This window comes from Phoxinus phoxinus (genome assembly GCF_949152265.1).
Source record: "Phoxinus phoxinus genome assembly, chromosome: 1".
Classification (NCBI taxonomy): Eukaryota; Metazoa; Chordata; class Actinopteri; order Cypriniformes; family Leuciscidae; genus Phoxinus; species Phoxinus phoxinus.
In genome coordinates, this window is record NC_136876.1 from 14,286,295 (window position 1) to 14,304,008 (window position 17,714).

At 38.9% G+C, this 17,714-nt stretch overlaps 1 protein-coding gene across 2 annotated transcripts in view; it reads left to right on the forward strand.

Moving 5' to 3' along the window:
• The window catches only part of gas7a (growth arrest-specific 7a), a 56,901-nt gene that overhangs the window by 28,228 nt on the left and 10,959 nt on the right, over window positions 1–17,714 (forward strand). For both annotated transcript variants that reach the window (XM_079638500.1, XM_079638501.1), the window contains exons 6-11: window positions 1,906–1,995; window positions 4,533–4,645; window positions 7,502–7,576; window positions 8,378–8,456; window positions 8,955–9,086; window positions 10,339–10,462. In XM_079638500.1, coding sequence (XP_079494626.1) covers window positions 1,906–1,995; window positions 4,533–4,645; window positions 7,502–7,576; window positions 8,378–8,456; window positions 8,955–9,086; window positions 10,339–10,462 — 613 coding nt within the window. The remainder of the gene's footprint in view (window positions 1–1,905; window positions 1,996–4,532; window positions 4,646–7,501; window positions 7,577–8,377; window positions 8,457–8,954; window positions 9,087–10,338; window positions 10,463–17,714) is intronic.

Genomic DNA, 17,714 nt, shown 5'->3' on the forward strand with positions numbered 1-17,714 from the left:
AATAGGACTGTTAACAATTCATAACTATTGGTAGTTTGCAAGACCACATATTAATAGAACTGGGGTAAATTACTTTGAATCTGCCTTTGAAAAACTGTGGTCCTCCAGTGTCTATGGTGGTTACTTTATTCCTGAGGTGGATTTCTTAAAAGGTCTGTAGTAACATCTACTAATTAAATTATTAAAAAATACTATAACATTGTTCAGCCTTGATTGAGTTAAACAAAAAAAATTACATTAGCGTGTTAAATAGATAGCAACGTTAATGGAATATCTTAATAATTGACATAACTTTGCAAAATACCGTGCTTACTGAGGGTAAGACTAATTTGTTTACAGTGGAGTATTTGAGCGTGTGAGTGTGCGTGTGTGTGTGTGTGTGTGTGTGTGTGTGTGTGTGTGTGTGTGTGTGTGTGTGTGTGTGTGTGTGTGTGTGTGTGTGTGTGTGAGTGTGTGTGTGTGTGTGTGTGTGTGTGTGTGTGTGTGCGTGCGTGCGTGTGTGTGTGTGAGGCACTGAAGGGCTATGGTAGGGAGCACATCCTGTTTGGCAGTGGCAGGGAGGCGGTACAGATGGTGAGCATTACATAATTGCAGTGCTTACAGGCTAATTGGAGACGCCACGGACCCTAGAGTGTATACGCAAACACTTTATGAGTGCACATAACTGCAGTCTGAGGTAGGAAAAGATAGCAGTCCTGTATGTGGTTGTTTGGCAGTAATCTCACTCTGAACAACTTGTTTAGTGAGCAAATCTCTGGCTGTGTTTTGAGTGGGACGGTGTACTTGCATACCTGCATACTGTGCTAGAGTCCAGCCATTATTGTCTCTCAAAACATGACATATGTGCTACTATGCACTGCAGATGTGTTGTCATAGCGTGCAATGACATACAGTTTATTTAGATTTAGCGGTAAATGGATCGGACATGTAAAGATGTGTCAGATTTACATAGGTAATAAGTATCATTAAAATCGTTTGACCCCATAATGTTGGGCCTTTTATTTTAAGTGTGGGTCCCTGCTTGCCTAGTTTATTTGAAAATGATTTGAAATAAGATCGGCCTTTGATTATGTTTACACGAATGATGTTTCTCTGTAAATATTAAAATATGTTTTATTGTTTTACACTTTGAAGTGCACTTAATTGTATTGAATGTGCACTTGTAGTGTACTTCAAATCTTTAAAGCATAATCTTGGGCTCCCCATGTGGCGATCCAAAAAAAAAATCCTAGGGGATTTTATGGTAATATATTATAGTTATGCAGTAGATATAATCCATGTGTTACTTGTTAAACACTTTTTGAGCATAGACCTGAAAATGAAATTTCCAACTTAAACTGTCATAAATCTTGAATGCTTTGGAGCACAGACTGAAGTTTGGACTCGTTTTAAAGAGGGCACTTGGCAGATTATGTCTGAAGTGAAAAGAAAAGTGAACTTAAAAAAAAACTAAGTGTACTTCTTTTGCACAAAGGTGTGTGCTACTGCTTAAGATTTAAAAAATAAATGCGTGAAACATAATTAAACATGCATTAATGAGCTTTCATTCTTCACATGTGTGAGACAGTGTTTCATGCAGTGTGCTTTGAGAAAACTTGCAGACTCTGCACGCTATACATAGTGCTTGCTCAAAATACTAGGCTTTTAAAAATAGTTTGCCATTCTAAACATACCCTTTCTTTCTCTCTTCCTCCATCACTCTGTTCATTCTCAGGCAGCAATAGGTCACAGTCTATATGACCAGTCTTTCTCTTTTAAATCGTGACCTTTCGTTTGTCTCCCCTCTGAGACTTACACAAGCCAGCTCTGTCTCACTCCTCTGAAAATAAAACCATCCTGACAAAACAACACACACACACACACATGCTATGTGAACTGACCTCCCTCTGTTTTATCTCACCACAGATCAACTGCGTCACCTTTCCTGTGCCCATGTCTACACCGGAGCAGCAGCTTCTCAAGCCCAGTGAATGGAGCTACTGCGACTATTTCTGGGTGAGAGAGAGAGAGAGAGATCGATCATGGTGGCTGAGTGCTGATACCATATAGGATTAGTATCACACAGGTCACATCTAATACAATTAGAAGGACAAAAAACAATTCATTGTGAAAAATCCATCCATTCGTGTGTTTTTCAATTTTGTTATTAGGGGTTCAAGCATGAAATGCTGAAACTCTTTAATTGTAAGGATTTGTAAAACTGATCGTGCAGGCCAAACCGTAAGGCCTAGAGACTTGAATCCTGGCCAGATGGTAGGCCTCAATTTGGGGAGAACCTATCAGAGTATGAGCCCGATTGGCCCATAGGTGGCACTACAGCAACCAAAAGTACTAAATTGCTCATAACTCCTAGACCGTTTGCCTCAAGGTTTTTACACCACTGTGATCCTTGGCTCAAGACGGACAAAATGTATATCTCCAATTTCTATTTGGGCAAGAAAAATGTTCTGCTATGTCGAATTTTGTCCAAAACCTACTAGTCTACCAACTAACCAACTAGTCCCTGGTTTTTGCCCGATCGGAACCAAACCAGTCTAGAGCAATTATCTGGACTCTCCTGATCAATAATTATAGAACAAAAGTTTAACTTTTACATTCGGGTGGCTGTGACAGGGTCGTTTAGAAAAGGGGTGTGACAAAAAAACACTCAAAAGCCTATAAATCCTAAAGCAAAACTCAGAACTTCACAATAATTTATGAGCATATGTGACATAACATGCTAAAGAAGCATGCACAGTTTTATGGAGATCAGACCATAGGTGACACTATAACTGTTAAAAAGCTTTAAAACCATATATGGTAAATTGCCTGTATTGGCTGTAAATGGGGTTTTTCCATCTATGATGTCAGTGGTTAAATGTTTAAATGAGACTACCTGACATAATGCCTTAGATAATTTTGCCTTAGAAATTAAATGAACAAAAAGTTGAATGGTTTTAGGCCCGGATTTACTAACCGCTTGCGCCAGCACAAACCTTCTTTTGGCGTTAAAAAATACTGTCAGGATTTACTAAAGACACGCAGTGAAAAATTTGCCCTAAAAAGGTGTGGGCGGGAAAATTATTTTTAATGAATCGCGCAAGGTGATTTACTAAGGTTTGCGCTCATCAGTTTACTGGTATTTGTGGCATTATTTACAGCCCAGAAAAGCATGCCTTAAACCAGATGCTAATTTGCGCTGCTCTTGGTAGATTGCGTTGGAAATGATCCGGCTGAGTCTGTGTTCTTTCATTTGCAATGTCGTCAGTAGATCACGCGCAGAGCTTTCCACTCCCATCTGCGCTTTTTTGGGATTGCATTCTCGCGCTTAGTTTTACTTTTAGTTAACTATAAGAACCCTAGACAGAGTGAAATGAAATGTCGACATATGTGTCATTCACTATATTTGTTGATCCTGGATATGGAAGTAAAATAATGCCAAATGTTTTTGAAACAAAAAAGCTTGTTGAATTGCACTAATTGAAAAAAAAAATATGCATTGCATTAACCTTGCTTGCATTGTGTTTTTAGAGCTTGCATTTTAATGGGCTGAAATTCAACATGATTGAATATTAAAGCTGTGAATATTTCAAATTAAAACATTTCAGACATTTTCATTATTCAAAAATCCAATAATCCATATTCACCTTTCAGATTTCACTTCCAAAATATTCATTCTGTTTAAAAATACAACCGATAATATTCGACAGACAATTTTCTGTCCATTTTATTTCGCTTTACAAATTCGCTTCCACAAATTCAGTGGTTCAAATTCAACAGAAAATTCAACATTTCACATCCGGGAATGGCAGGAATATAAATAGATTGCCGTTTCATGATCGTCATCTGCTGTTAGTCGACCTCACCAGCAGGGGGTGCAAGCAGCTGTTGACGAAGACTAGAGCAATGGGTGAGCGACTCATTTATTCATAAAAACGGATTTACAGAAATGGAGCAAGCGGTAAGTACTTACAACCAGGGTTAGGTGCTTCTACATCACCATCATTTCGCTTATATGTAGGGTTAGGTTAAGGGGTAGGGATAGGGTTATGGTTAGGACAATATTGTTTTAGACAGGAATGTTGTTCCAGGATCAACAAAATATGTTGACCCATGAACATGTCTTACTTGGCAAAATCACAGGCAAATGCTAAGAGGAGTATTTTGTTGGGAGGATTCTTCCTGGCTGTTCCTCAAGTCAAGCGTGTGAAGAGGTTATGACACTTCTGTCATGTGTGGCTTGGCACATCAACTTCCGTCACAACAGCAGACTCTTGAACCTTAACACACACACACACACACACACATAGAGAAAACACACATTGTATCAGGAGCCCTCACATTATATTAGTCATACCCTCAACAACCTATACACACCCTTCACCGAAACGCACACTCAGTTACACCCGCAAGGCCGTACGCCCCCTCCCACGTGCTCTGATTCATGCAAACCTACGCTGTGACTCACACACACACTGATGGCGCTCACGTGTTGTTGACGGTCTGGTTCTGATGATGTGGTAGTGTGTGTAACGTCTCTCTGTCCTCTGCAGGCCGATAAGAGGGACCCTCAGGGCGCCACGGTGCCAGGGTTCGAGGTGCTGCTGCAGAAACAGCTGAAGGGGAAGCAGATGCAGAAAGAGATGGCAGAGTTCATCAGAGAAAGGTGGGAAAGCCTCGTTCTCATACTGACTCCTTATATAACACCTCACTCTGTATTACGCTGCAAAGGAAAAACATTATTGAAGTCGTGCATGAAAAAGAAGTTGCAATAGTCTTTTCTTCTCTCGAAGAAGACAAATGTAAGGCTGGGCTTGATTTTGCCCATGGGGAATTGATTGTATGGTTGTGGTTTGCTATTGGTGGATCTGATGTGAGTGACAGGTTGCCCCGCCCTCACGCCAGTCAAGGCATCATTAGAGAAGAGAAGAGATGAGCTGCAAGAGGGAGGGAAAGTTATTTTGATTAATGATTATGAGGGACCATGAATTTTTTTTAAAATGGACACACTCTAAAATATGCTGGGTTGTTTTAACCCAATTTTGGGTCAAATATGGACACACCCAAACGTTGGATCAAAAATGCAATTTAAAAATGCAACCCAATGGCTGCCCAGACAGCAAACTAACTCCAGAACGGATCCGCCGCGGAGGTGGGCGGATCCGCAAAACGGGTCCGGAACGGAGTCCACTTGCACAGCGCAACGGATCTGGAACAGATAAGGATTGCGGATCCAGACCAGATCCGCGGCAGACCCTACCCATATCCGCTCTGGACCCGTTTATGAAGCAGCGCGGATCCGATCTGGACCCGTTTATTTAGTGGGTCATTTGGTCTGGAAACCTTTCAGATCCCTCATTCAAAACAAGTAATCTGGCCAAAACTAGCTACAGAAATATTTCAAAGATTACAAGCAATATTATTAATTAAATTTAACAAATTAGAATTGAGTAATAATTAATCAAATTAATTCATTAAATGTTAACCATTTAAAATTAGTAACATTTACAAAATATATGTTATTGCCAACATTGAAGACACCTGATGTTAACAAGCAGAATCACTGAAGGAGAAAACCATAATTAAAGTCACCATTATGGAGATGAGTGTGTGTTTTAGTTGGGCTCTTCACCCTTAAATTATTAACTTTAAGTTTTGTTTGGCTGCTGTACATAAGTTATAAAAGCCAGATGAACACACGGTGATCTGATGGTGTTGGTTGTGTTTTAACATAATTATTATTTCACAATCATTTGACCTTAATCACTGAACTCATAGATTTAGAATTTAGATTTATGAGTTAGGTTAACTTTATTAATAAATAGTTTTATTCATTTATTAATCACTTGTCTTGTAACACCATGTTATTTCTAACTTTTGTAATTTAATCCAAATGATTTCTAAAAACTTTTTCTCAAACAAAAAAGAGACACACAGACATGAATAAATCAGCCTGTGAATCTCAACAATAGTGAAATTTATAAAGCATGTTGCAGTGCATTCTGGGTGCCACCAATCAAAACTCATTCATGGCTCCCATCATGCATTTCTGAATGAATAAATAATGAGCTTATGATCAGATGTGATCTGTTTGTCACCATTGCTGAGATTCATATGCTACATTTTGATGTCTGTGTGTGCCAAAAAAAAGTTTGTATATTATATATATATTTTTTTTCAATTGATTTGATCATTTGGATTTCATTGAAAAGGCTAAAAATGTTATGCAGCAAGAATTAATAAAATAAACCTAACTCTTTATGAGTTCAGTGATTCAGGTCAAATGATTGTGAAATCATGTTAATGTTAATCATGTTGATGTTAAAACACAACCAACACTATCAGATCACCTGTTCTATTTGTTCATCTGGCTTTTATAACTCATGTTACAGCAGCCGAACAAAACTTAAAGTTATAAATTTGAGGGTGAAGAGCCCAACTAAAACACACACTCATCTCCATAATGGTGACTTTAATTATGGTTTTCTCCTTCAGTGATTCTGCTTGTTAACATCAGGTGTCTTCAATGTTGGCAATAACATTTATTTTGTAAATGTTACTAATTTTAAATGGTAAACATTTAATGAATTCATTTAATTTAATTATTACTCAATTCTAATTTGTTAAATTTAATTAATAATATTGCTTGTAATCTTTGAAATATTTCTGTAGCTAGTTTTGGCCAGATTACTTGTTTTGAATGAGGGATCTGAAAGGTTTCCAGACCAAATGACCCACTAAATAAACGGGTCCAGATCGGATCCGCGCTGCTTCATAAACGGGTCCAGAGCGGATATGGGTAGGGTCTGCCGCGGATCTGGTCTGGATCCGCAATCCTTATCTGTTCCAGATCCGTTGCGCTGTGCAAGTGGACTCCGTTCCGGACCCGTTTTGCGGATCCGCCCACCTCCGCGGCGGATCCGTTCTGGAGTTAGTTTGCTGTCTGGGTGGGTTTGTCCATATTTGACCCAAAATTGGGTTAAAACAACCCAGCATTTTTTAGAGTGCACAGATAAATAATTTAATAAATACTGCACTGTTCCATAAAAACATGGTGAGTTTAATTAGTATTTTTGCCTTGTAAAAAATGTCTAAACATCCTTAAAACACAGGTACTCAACCTTTTGGATTCTAAGGTTGCCCACAATATACAAAGGACCCAACCACTGTTATCCATTAAGCCGCTATTTCTGCTGTAATTATGTCAAAACACATTTTTTTCTATCTTTTTTTATTAACACAACTGATTTTTTAAATGCTTAAATTAACCAAAAATCATTCTGTGATTCCAGAAGTTTCAAGAAGTGTATGTTCTTTAATAAAATCAATAGTTACGGATTGATTTTAGGTGCTTTTTAGAATTGTAATTACTGTAGATTAGAGTGGTATTACTTGAATATATTAATAATAATTTATTAATTTAACTAGTTTTTAGTCATCCTGCGGTGGATTTCTTTCAGTAGTACTGAATGAGACTATATGCCACATTGAAATGTTTTGTCTTGACAACGCTTTGTTTCAGGATAAAAATCGAAGAGGAATATGCCAAGAACCTTTCCAAACTCTCCATGTTCCCAATGGCAGCACAAGAGGAAGGGTACGTCACAAGGATGATTTAGTAGTATAGAAGGAGTTTGCATACTGGACACTTGTTTGCTGTTTTTTTATGGAAGCTTGTTTCCGCCACGGAATAAAAAATAAATGAATTGCGACTTTTTATCTCACAATTCTGACTTTTTTTCTCACAATTGTGAGCTTATATCTTGCAATGTAACTTTTTTTTTTTTTTACAATTCTGACTTTTTCTCACAATTGCATGATATAAACTCAGAATTGTGTGATGTAAACTCGCAATTGTAAATTATAAAGTCAGAATTGTGAGATATAAAGTCACAATTACCTTTTTTTTTTTTTATTCAGTGATGGAAATGCTTCCATAGTTTTTCCATCCAGTTAAGGGTCATTTTTTTATATAATTTATTATATAAATAGCTTTGAGCTAGATCCATTTGAAAAGAATGAAATCTATTTTAAAAAAATGGTATTTCAAGAATAAATGAACAAATACATGCTTACACATGCTTAATTTTATTGAGTGTGCACTTGTAGTGTACTTCAAATCTTAAAAGTATCATTTTAAAAAGCTGCACTTGCGGAAAATGTATAACATTAGTGAAATAAAAGGCCAACTGACTGTACTAAATGAGAGTACACTTTCATAACTATATTTAAGTAGACTTTTAATAAGTGCACTTTGTAATAATGGAAAATTAAAAGTTTTATTTTAAAGTGCATTTTAAATCATTATGTTTTAGTAATCTTTCGGGGTGTATTAAAATAAGTATTTTGATATCTCTGAAGAGTAATATGGCAGCTTTAACCTGGTTTGATTGGTTAGGACTCTTGGAGAAGCTTGGGCTCAAGTCAAGAAGAGTCTAGCTGATGAAGCCGAGGTCCATCTCAAGTTCTCCTCAAAGGTGGGCAGTTCTCAGTTCACTCTTATGATGACATTTCTCAGTAGAGGTGGTGATATAAGATCCAGTTGAGAAACTGGCAGTTCAAACTCATGCATTGTCAGTGAAGATGAAGTATCCGGCCTTTATTTCATTCCTGTGCCGTACTGAATAGCTTCCCCTCAGAGATGTTATTAGCTGCCTGTATGTAATGAGCTACACAGCTTTTCTCAGTCTGCTGTGATTTGTCTATTTCCACCGCGTTGACACTCGCGTGCTCCATTTAGTTCCAGTGTGGGTGATTAATTGCAGGAAGATGGAGGTGATTCTGCAGTCTTATTCCCTCAGATCACGCGCGATTTACGGAGACGGCAAAACAAAAGCCTTCTTTCTTAAAGAACATCATCATCATAATCATTACTGGAGCAGAAACTTTGGGCTTGATCCAAATACTGTATGCGCTGAAATGAAGTAAATGTCGTCTTAGAGATGTTCGACTGATTTCAAGGATTTTGTCTCCAGCTCCAGAGTGAAGTCGAGAAGCCTTTCCTGACCTTCAGAGGGGACAACTTTAAAAAAGACATGAAGAAATACGACCACCACATCGCTGACCTGAGGAAGCAGCTGGTCAGCCGTTATGCTGCAGTGGAGAAGGTGCAAACTCTATAAATGTTTTGTTTAAACCCTAGTGAAAAAGAAGTGTACTTAATTCATTTAGATGTGCACTTGTCACATCTTAAAAGACAAAATCTTAATCTTAAAAGACAAAAATCTTTGTCACATTCAAATCGTATGTTTATGATTGGATCATTATTATGTTTCATTATTATGTATCTAGCATGTTATATGTTTGGCAACAGTTCTTCTAACTCTAAATGATGGAGTGTGTAACTTTTCATGTCTTAAACAATGTAGGAACATCATGGTCATATTACAGGATGACAATGTCCAGATTCATCAGGTTCAAATTGTGAAAGAATAGTTGTGAGGAGCATTAAGAGTCCTAGCCTTTTAAAATGTATTATTTCCATAACAAATACTGTTTTTTAAAAGAATGCTCAAGTTTACTTCTTTTTCACAAGGGAACTTTTGAGTCCATTGTGATTTGTGTCTAGCATATTTAAACTTTCTCTTCAAGTCAGTGTGTTGCTGGTACAAATTTCTCTAAAATGTTTCCCAGGTTGCGCTTTATGTCTTGAAGCCAGTGTGTCGACATGTCTATTCAAACTTGTGCATGGACAGCAGATGGCTGGATGAGAAATGAGAACACATCCGAATGATGCCTTGAGAGATTCCCTTGTTTATCCCTCTGATTAAACATCAGCAGTGACCCCAGGCCTCTTATCCGTCATTCATTTCCAGTGAGAATTGGCCATTTCTGGCGACATGAGCAACAGTAACCATAGGCAATGCATCGAAGTTTAGCACAGTTTAACTGTCGCAATGCGGCAGCTATCAGTAGGATTGCAGACAATGAAGCTCACATGATCTATGGCTTGATATGATTGAATACAGCAGAGAACATTTACTAATAATCTAACAACCTGCAGACAACATGACTGTGTGAACAAATTCAGACTAAATTTGCAGTTCTGTTAGCCACTATAGTATCAATTATTTACATTCTATTCAATTTGCGTTCATTTACTTGCTAGAAAATTACAAAATCACACAAATCAGGGTTTCAACCTTTGTTCAACGTCTTAATTTAGTGTTTAAAAATCGCTAATTCCATCGCAATTGATTAGAAAATCTCTCAAGGTTAGGTTTGAACTTTTGAGGTTGATGGTTGACTTTTTTTTTTTTCGAAGAAGGAAAAGCATAATGTTTATGTTGTGCCCTATTTGTGGAAAGTTCCCACATATAATCTGGTCTTCTCATGACTTCTTTGTGTTGTGTTGTGCAGGCACGGAAGGCTCTAGCAGACCGACAGAAGGATCTTGAGGTGAAAACACAGCAGCTTGAGATCAAATTGAGTAACAAAACAGAGGAGGATATTAAGAAAGCCCGACGGAAATCCACACAAGCAGGTCAGAGCATCAGTACAAAAGCAGTTCATTAAGCCCGAACTAGTGTGATCTTACTACACACAATCTTGAAAACACTTTTCTTTGATCTAAGATGCTTCTAAACCCAGGAAATAATTGGAGGTACAATAGTAGTTCAAGTTTTTAGGGGTGATATTATGGCTCTATGGTCCAAAAAATTAAGGATTATTTAAGGAATGTATCTGAGAACTGCAGTGGATGGGAAAGTTTCAAAGAATTACATAATAACGGATAATTTCAGTCTGGTCTTTATACAAAGCTATTGTATATGGCCTCATATACATTTAACAAGCAATTGTCAAGCTTCAAATGCTACCTAAGTATCATAAGTATATACAGTATACTGTAAGTATCATATTTGATTCATCAGGCTCATGTAATATACTGTAATATATGAGAACATGGAGCTTACATTTGAGGAAAAAACTATTCAGAGGCCCAAACTGAGCAAAAATGGTCAGAATAAGATACAATTCTGATAGCTTGTATAATTTAAATCAGTATAAAAGTTTTTCAGCAAAGTTTTGATCATGTTGATAATTTAGAAGCCTTTAGAATTTTGCAAATCAAATATGATGCAATAGGCTTTATAGGGCTAAGAAGTTCATTAAAAAGCCCATCAGAACTATAAGAATCCTCAAGTCATCAGTCCCTCAATTATTTCCAGCTGTCATAACACTGTAGCAGACCAACTTTCTGACTTCCTCAATAGTTTCTCGTTTTAAAAACATCGTGCCATTCTCTTCCACTTATGGCTTTGCAAATTAAACAAACCTGTAATCAGGCATCAGTGCTTTTTACACTATGTTGAGTAAGGAGCTTTCTTTGTGGGGAAATCTTGCGCAGGGCACCACTCGGCTGCCAATGTTGTAGCGTGTGGAGATGGGACTGTGTTTTTTAGCTGTGGAGAGAGGCATGACAAACAGGATGGGAGAGAACGCTGCACGGGGATTGAAGAGGACCGTGACTCAGTCCCAGGAGTCTTTGTTTGAGAGGAGCCAGGCCGTATTGGTTCCAGACGGAGTTGGGAAAGGCATGGAGCAATGATCTATTTTTTGCAGTGGGAAAACGGGCCCTGTGGGAGCGGACGATCAGCACGCCAAGCGTCTTATTCCTCAGAACGCATACTATCAATGGCGGATTTGTCCTGAGCTGGACACTCACGCAATCCCTTACGCAAGAAGACCTGGCAGCCCTGAGATTCACACGGGGGAGAATTCACTCACCCTTCGAGGTTCGGGACAACATGTTGGCCTGAGTGACGGCTGCATTATTGAGGACTCTAACGGTGTCTTATTCGGTTCTTATAGACTGTCTCTATCAGTACAGAGGGCCAAATGACCATGACTGACTCTTGTACAGCCACACTGAGTGTTTTAGTCTACACTGTTAGCCCTTACTGTAGAAAAAGCCCAAATTCTTACAATATCATACCACTTTCCATTAAAACAGTAATATACAGGAATATACCTACAGGAATTTACTGTGAATTAACAGCGCTCAAAGTCGACACTCAGAGGCTGTGTTCCCAATCACACCCTATACCCTCATTCACTATTCCCTACATTAGTTCACTAATATAGTCCACTTGAATGAAAAAAAGTGAGTGAATTGAGACACTGGTGAACACCTGATAAGCAGAATCACTGAAGGACAGAGAAACCAGAACAGAAAAAAGAGAAACACAAGAACTACAACTGACTTCCAGCCACACTGAGTGTGAAACCAGTTTAACATTATTTATTTCATACATGTACAAAAGTTATTGTTGAGAATGAACAGGGATTTAGTTAATAATAAAGTTTGTTGTCACCATGATGGAGATCAGTATTTGCTTTAGTTGGTCTCTTGTAGCTTAACTTGACTTAAACATTACTTCCATTTCTCTCTCTGGCTGTTGTAACAGTGAGTTTATAAAGCACATTTGTTACAGCAAGAAGAAGTCAAGAGGAAGTTGATCAGATGTTTTTGCTTTTTTGTGATTAAATCAAAATCATCCATGAGCGAGTTTTTGCTATTTTTTGTATGTGAGATATAAATTTAATATAATATATTTGAAAATCTATAACACGAAATCCAGCAATCTATCCATAATCAGGTCAACTGAAGAATATTGTTATCATATAGTGCATTAAAATTGTATTTAATCCTGCTTGATTCAGGCACACACAGACATCAGCAATCAGCGTATGAATCTCAACAATGGTGACGATCAAAAGTTTCATGTCGCAATGCATGCTGGGTACCAGGATAGTATAAAACTCCCAGCATGCTCTGCTGCATGAATAATAATCAAAACAAATATTCCCACCATTGTTGAGATGCATGTTCTAATTTGTGATATTTCTGTGTTTCTGTATTACAGCGTAACTCTGTTATTTTTGGTTATGCTTGTGTTAGAAATAAATTAGTCGTTGTTGTGGTTTCACAGTGGTGGTACCGTTAACACTTTTGATTGACAAATAAACTCTGAATGAGTGAGAATTAACTTCTTAGTGAATGAACAGGCTATATAATGATTTCATCATAACCACAATCATTCACAAACTGTGTGTGTGCACAAGTGTGATTTGCAAAAACACTGCTCAAGCAGCAAGAGAAAAACAAATATGTTAGCATCAGCAACCCAACTAAAGCAAACACTGATCTCTATAATGGTAACATTTTCAATTAAACATCTCAATAACTACTTCTGTAGATGTATGACAGAAATAAAGATATACTGGTTAATAATATGTGTTATAATGTGTAATGGCTGGAAGTCAGTTGTAGTTCTTGTGTTTCTCTATTTTCTGTTCTTGTGTTCCTCTTTCCTTCAGTGATTCTGGTTGTTAACAGCAGGTGTTCATCACTAATGCTCAACAATCACTTACATATTCACTTTATTATCTCACTGCAACACTGTCAATGTTACTTTTTACTCTTTGTAGTGTGGATTTTCCTGTGGGGTTGAAAGGGTTAACAGTGTAAGATAAAAAGACACACCCACGAAAAGTATTTTAACAGTAATAAACTGTAAGTTATAAAACAGGTTTATACTGGCAACACTGTTGCCAGTAGTTTACTGTAAAATGTAGTTTTTTGGGTCACCATTGTGCTGAAGAGTAGAGCCTGTGCTTCAGTCCAGCAGAAGATCTAGAAACATCGATGATATGCTGCATGTTGCTTTATTTATCAGGCGGTGACTGTGTAGTTGCTGGTCCAGTGGAAATCTTTTTGTGTACTTAAGTTTTTTAGTGGTTTCTAATGAAAGTTCTTAACTCTTTTCTCACATTATTAATGCATTACACATATTAGTTAATACATTTAAATGACAGTTGGTCAATTTAAGGCAGTCGGTTTCTGCAAGTGAAATTAGTTTTAACGCGAGTTTTAATTTAGTGCATTTTACAGTAACACACTGTATATTACAGTAAAATACTGTAGATTACAGTAAAGAACTGTACAATTAACAGTAAGTTACTGGCAACAGTGTTGCCAGTATTTTACTGTAAAAAAAAAGCGGTAAGGTCTAACAGTGTAGCAGCACTGTGAGAGAAGTTCCTGGTTCACTATTCATTTCCAAAACACAGAATGCACTCACTTTAAAGTAATGAAAAGTAGGCTACCGTGATATTGACATGTTTTGTAACAGAAAAGTTTGGGAATGGTAATTCCATTGTTTTTTTGGGTTAGGTGTTCCAAGCACTACGTACCATGGAATTCCATGTAAATATGGTACATGGCACATGATGATCATTCAGTACCATGGCTTTATTATTCAGGACCATGAATAATATTTCTACCATGCAACCACCGCAGCATTTTTTGTGCTTTTGATCACAATTGCGATTTTTAAAAGCAAAATATTGCTTCAGGAAAAATAAAGCGAAGAGGACAAATGAATGACAAGGAAGAACAAAAAATTAAATCAGTACACAAGAGTATATAGGAGCAAGAGTTGGTTTTGAGTCGTCAGCAGCTCCAGACAAACAATGACACTCAAAAGTGCTTTGTTACTAGAGCTAACATTACAACAACAGCAACAGTGCATCTGAAATTGAATACTTCCCAACTGCATAGTATGCGAAAAACAGTACGCCAACAGAGTAGTATTTCCAAATATATAGTATTCTGTAGTAACTGACGCTGGCAGGTCACGTATGCGGCAAGCAGGGCAGGGCGGAGTGCCATGAGAGAATGGTGTGAGGCCGGTGGCGTGACTGATAATGAGCGTCACCTGTGCGCTGCACCAGTCTCATATCTCTCACGGAGCAGCTTCGGAAGCATAAAAGGAGGAGTGACGACAGTGAAGGATGAGAGAGCAGGCCTCTTCTTTTCCCAGTGATGTTTCTCTGAGCTTTTCTCTTTTGTAATCTCTGTCAGCCATTTCTCTTTCTTCAGTCTTCAAATATCCCTCTTGCACTCTCTCTCCTTCCTCATCATGAGTGACACGCCCCCTACTGCTGATTGGCTCACTCTCTCCTCCCCACCATGAGTGGACACACCCTCTACTGCTGATTGACTCAATCTCTCTCCTTCTTCATCATGAGTGACACGCCCCCTACTGCTGATTGACTCACTCTCTCTCCTCCCCATCATGTGTGGACACGCCCCCTACTGCTGATTGGCTCACTCTCTCCTCCCCATCATGAGTGGACACGCCCTCTACTAATGATTGGTTCACTCTCTCCTCCCCATTATGTGTGGACACGCCCTCTACTAATGATTGGTTCACTCTCTCCTCCCCATCATGAGTGGAGACGCCCTGTACTGGTGATTGACTCACTCTCTCCTCCCCCATCATGAGTGGACACGCCCCCTACTGCTGATTGACTCACTCTCTCCTCCCCCATCATGAGTGGACACGCCCTGTACTGGTGATTGGCTCACTCTCTCCTCCCCCATCATGAGTGGACACGCCCTGTACTGGTGATTGGCTCACTCTCTCCTCCCCCATCATGAGTGGACACGCCCCCTACTGCTGATTGACTCACTCTCTCCTCCCCCATCATGAGTGGACACACCCTCTACTGGTGATTGGCTCACTCTCTCCTCCCCCATCATGAGTGGACACGCCCTGTACTGGTGATTGGCTCACTCTCTCCTCCCCCATCATGAGTGGACACGCCCCCTACTGCTGATTGACTCACTCTCTCCTCCCCCATCATGAGTGGACACGCCCCCTACTGCTGATTGACTCACTCTCTCCTCCCCCATCATGAGTGGACACACCCTCTACTGCTGATTGACTCACTCTCTCCTCCCCCATCATGAGTGGACACGCCCTCTACTGCTGATTGACTCACTCTCTCCTCCCCCATCATGAGTGGACACGCCCCCTACTGCTGATTGACTCACTCTCTCCTCCCCCATCATGAGTGGACACACCCTCTACTGCTGATTGACTCACTCTCTCCTCCCCCATCATGAGTAGACACACCCTCTACTGGTGATTGGCTCACTCTCTCCTCCCCCATCATGAGTGGACACGGCCTCTACTAATGATTGGTTCACTCTCTCCTCCCCATCATGAGTGGACACGCCCTCTACTAATGATTGGTTCACTCTCTCCTCCCCATTATGTGTGGACACGCCCTCTACTAATGATTGGTTCACTCTCTCCTCCCCATCATGAGTGGACACGCCCTGTACTGGTGATTGGCTCACTCTCTCCTCCCCCATCATGAGTGGACACGCCCCCTACTGCTGATTGACTCACTCTCTCCTCCCCCATCATGAGTGGACATGCCCTCTACTAATGATTGGCTCACTCTCTCCTCCCCCATCATGAGTGGACACGCCCTCTACTGCTGATCGGCTACAAGTGTGTTGTGCTGCTCGGTCTTATCCACTTTCAACAGTGTTTCTCCGAAATCTCTTTCTAAGCTCTTTGCTGTAATTTCTTTGGTAACATCAGCTTCACAGATTGGTGGATCTCTCTTAACGATTATGTGAAGTGTAGTGTAGTTCAGCAATTTTAGAAAATATTTCAACAATGAATAAATAAATAATTTAAATAAATTATAAATAAATGTTATATATACTGTACTGAATATTTTAATATTATTATTTTTTCTTTAGTACAGTCACAATATACAGTAAAGGGCAACATGTATATCATCACACTTGTATGCTATTGTATAATCTCTCACACTGTATGGGTCAATATAGATAAATATCGATTTGCCTATATATTTTAGGAAGGTCTTTGGCATCGAAAGGTCTGCAAATTTAACCCTTGCCTTAGACTGAATGTGGAACCCGCCAAAGACCACAATGTTACAGAGACTTGAGTATATGGACTCTTCAACCAGTAAGCTACCTTCTAGTAACCGCCTATATCCACTCAGAACACATTAGCAATGCAAAGCAATGCCCTGGCAGGCAGCCACAACACCCTAGCACAAATTAAAAAAAGATGTAAAAATCTAGATTATATTATCAAACTCATTCGTTATTGATTATAATTACTCGAATTACAATAAGCCATTTGATATAGTGTAAATCAAAAGTCAGCTTTGATTTTCTTTGTTTGCAGAGATCTCTTCCAGTGCTCGACTGCAGGAGATTGTTTTTAATTGTGATGCTGCCAAGAGCTTTACTGTGTTTTCCACTGCAGCTGAGCTCAGTAGAAAAACCCTGAATGATGTTATCTGCGTCTCTCTTTCTCAAACTCCCACGCACAGAGCGAGTCACAGTTCCCGCTATAAATCAACGACCAAACATTAAGCAGGGCTCAAACGCCGGTTTCCTTCAATAATCATGGCAGTTCAAATCACTAATGCAAATGTCTCTAAAGCCTATACAGCTCATTTACATATAGATGGAGCAATCTGGGGGGGGGGGTTCTCAAGATGTCAATACTCTCTTTCTCTCTCGCACACATCTGCCTCCTTTTCCCTCAGATTACCTTTAATTATGCACTTAATTGTAAAGCAGTTGTGGGTGAAAACAGTTGTTCTTGGTTAACAGCTTGGAGTTTGAATGTTAACTGTGATTGTTGTTACAGACGGCAATACAAATAGTAATAAATAAGTTGAGACTGCCATCTGCTGGCAAGCAATGTGCCCACACAGCTATGAAAAATATTCATTATCTTTGTTTGTTTGTTTTACCTGTAAAAATATAAAAATTGCATTTAAACAAGATATATTCAGTTGAGAAGAATAGGTAAAATTATATTTAATTACAAAATGTGTTCTTTTGTATTTTCTTCAATGTTTAGAATTTTGAAATCAAGTTTAAGAAGAAG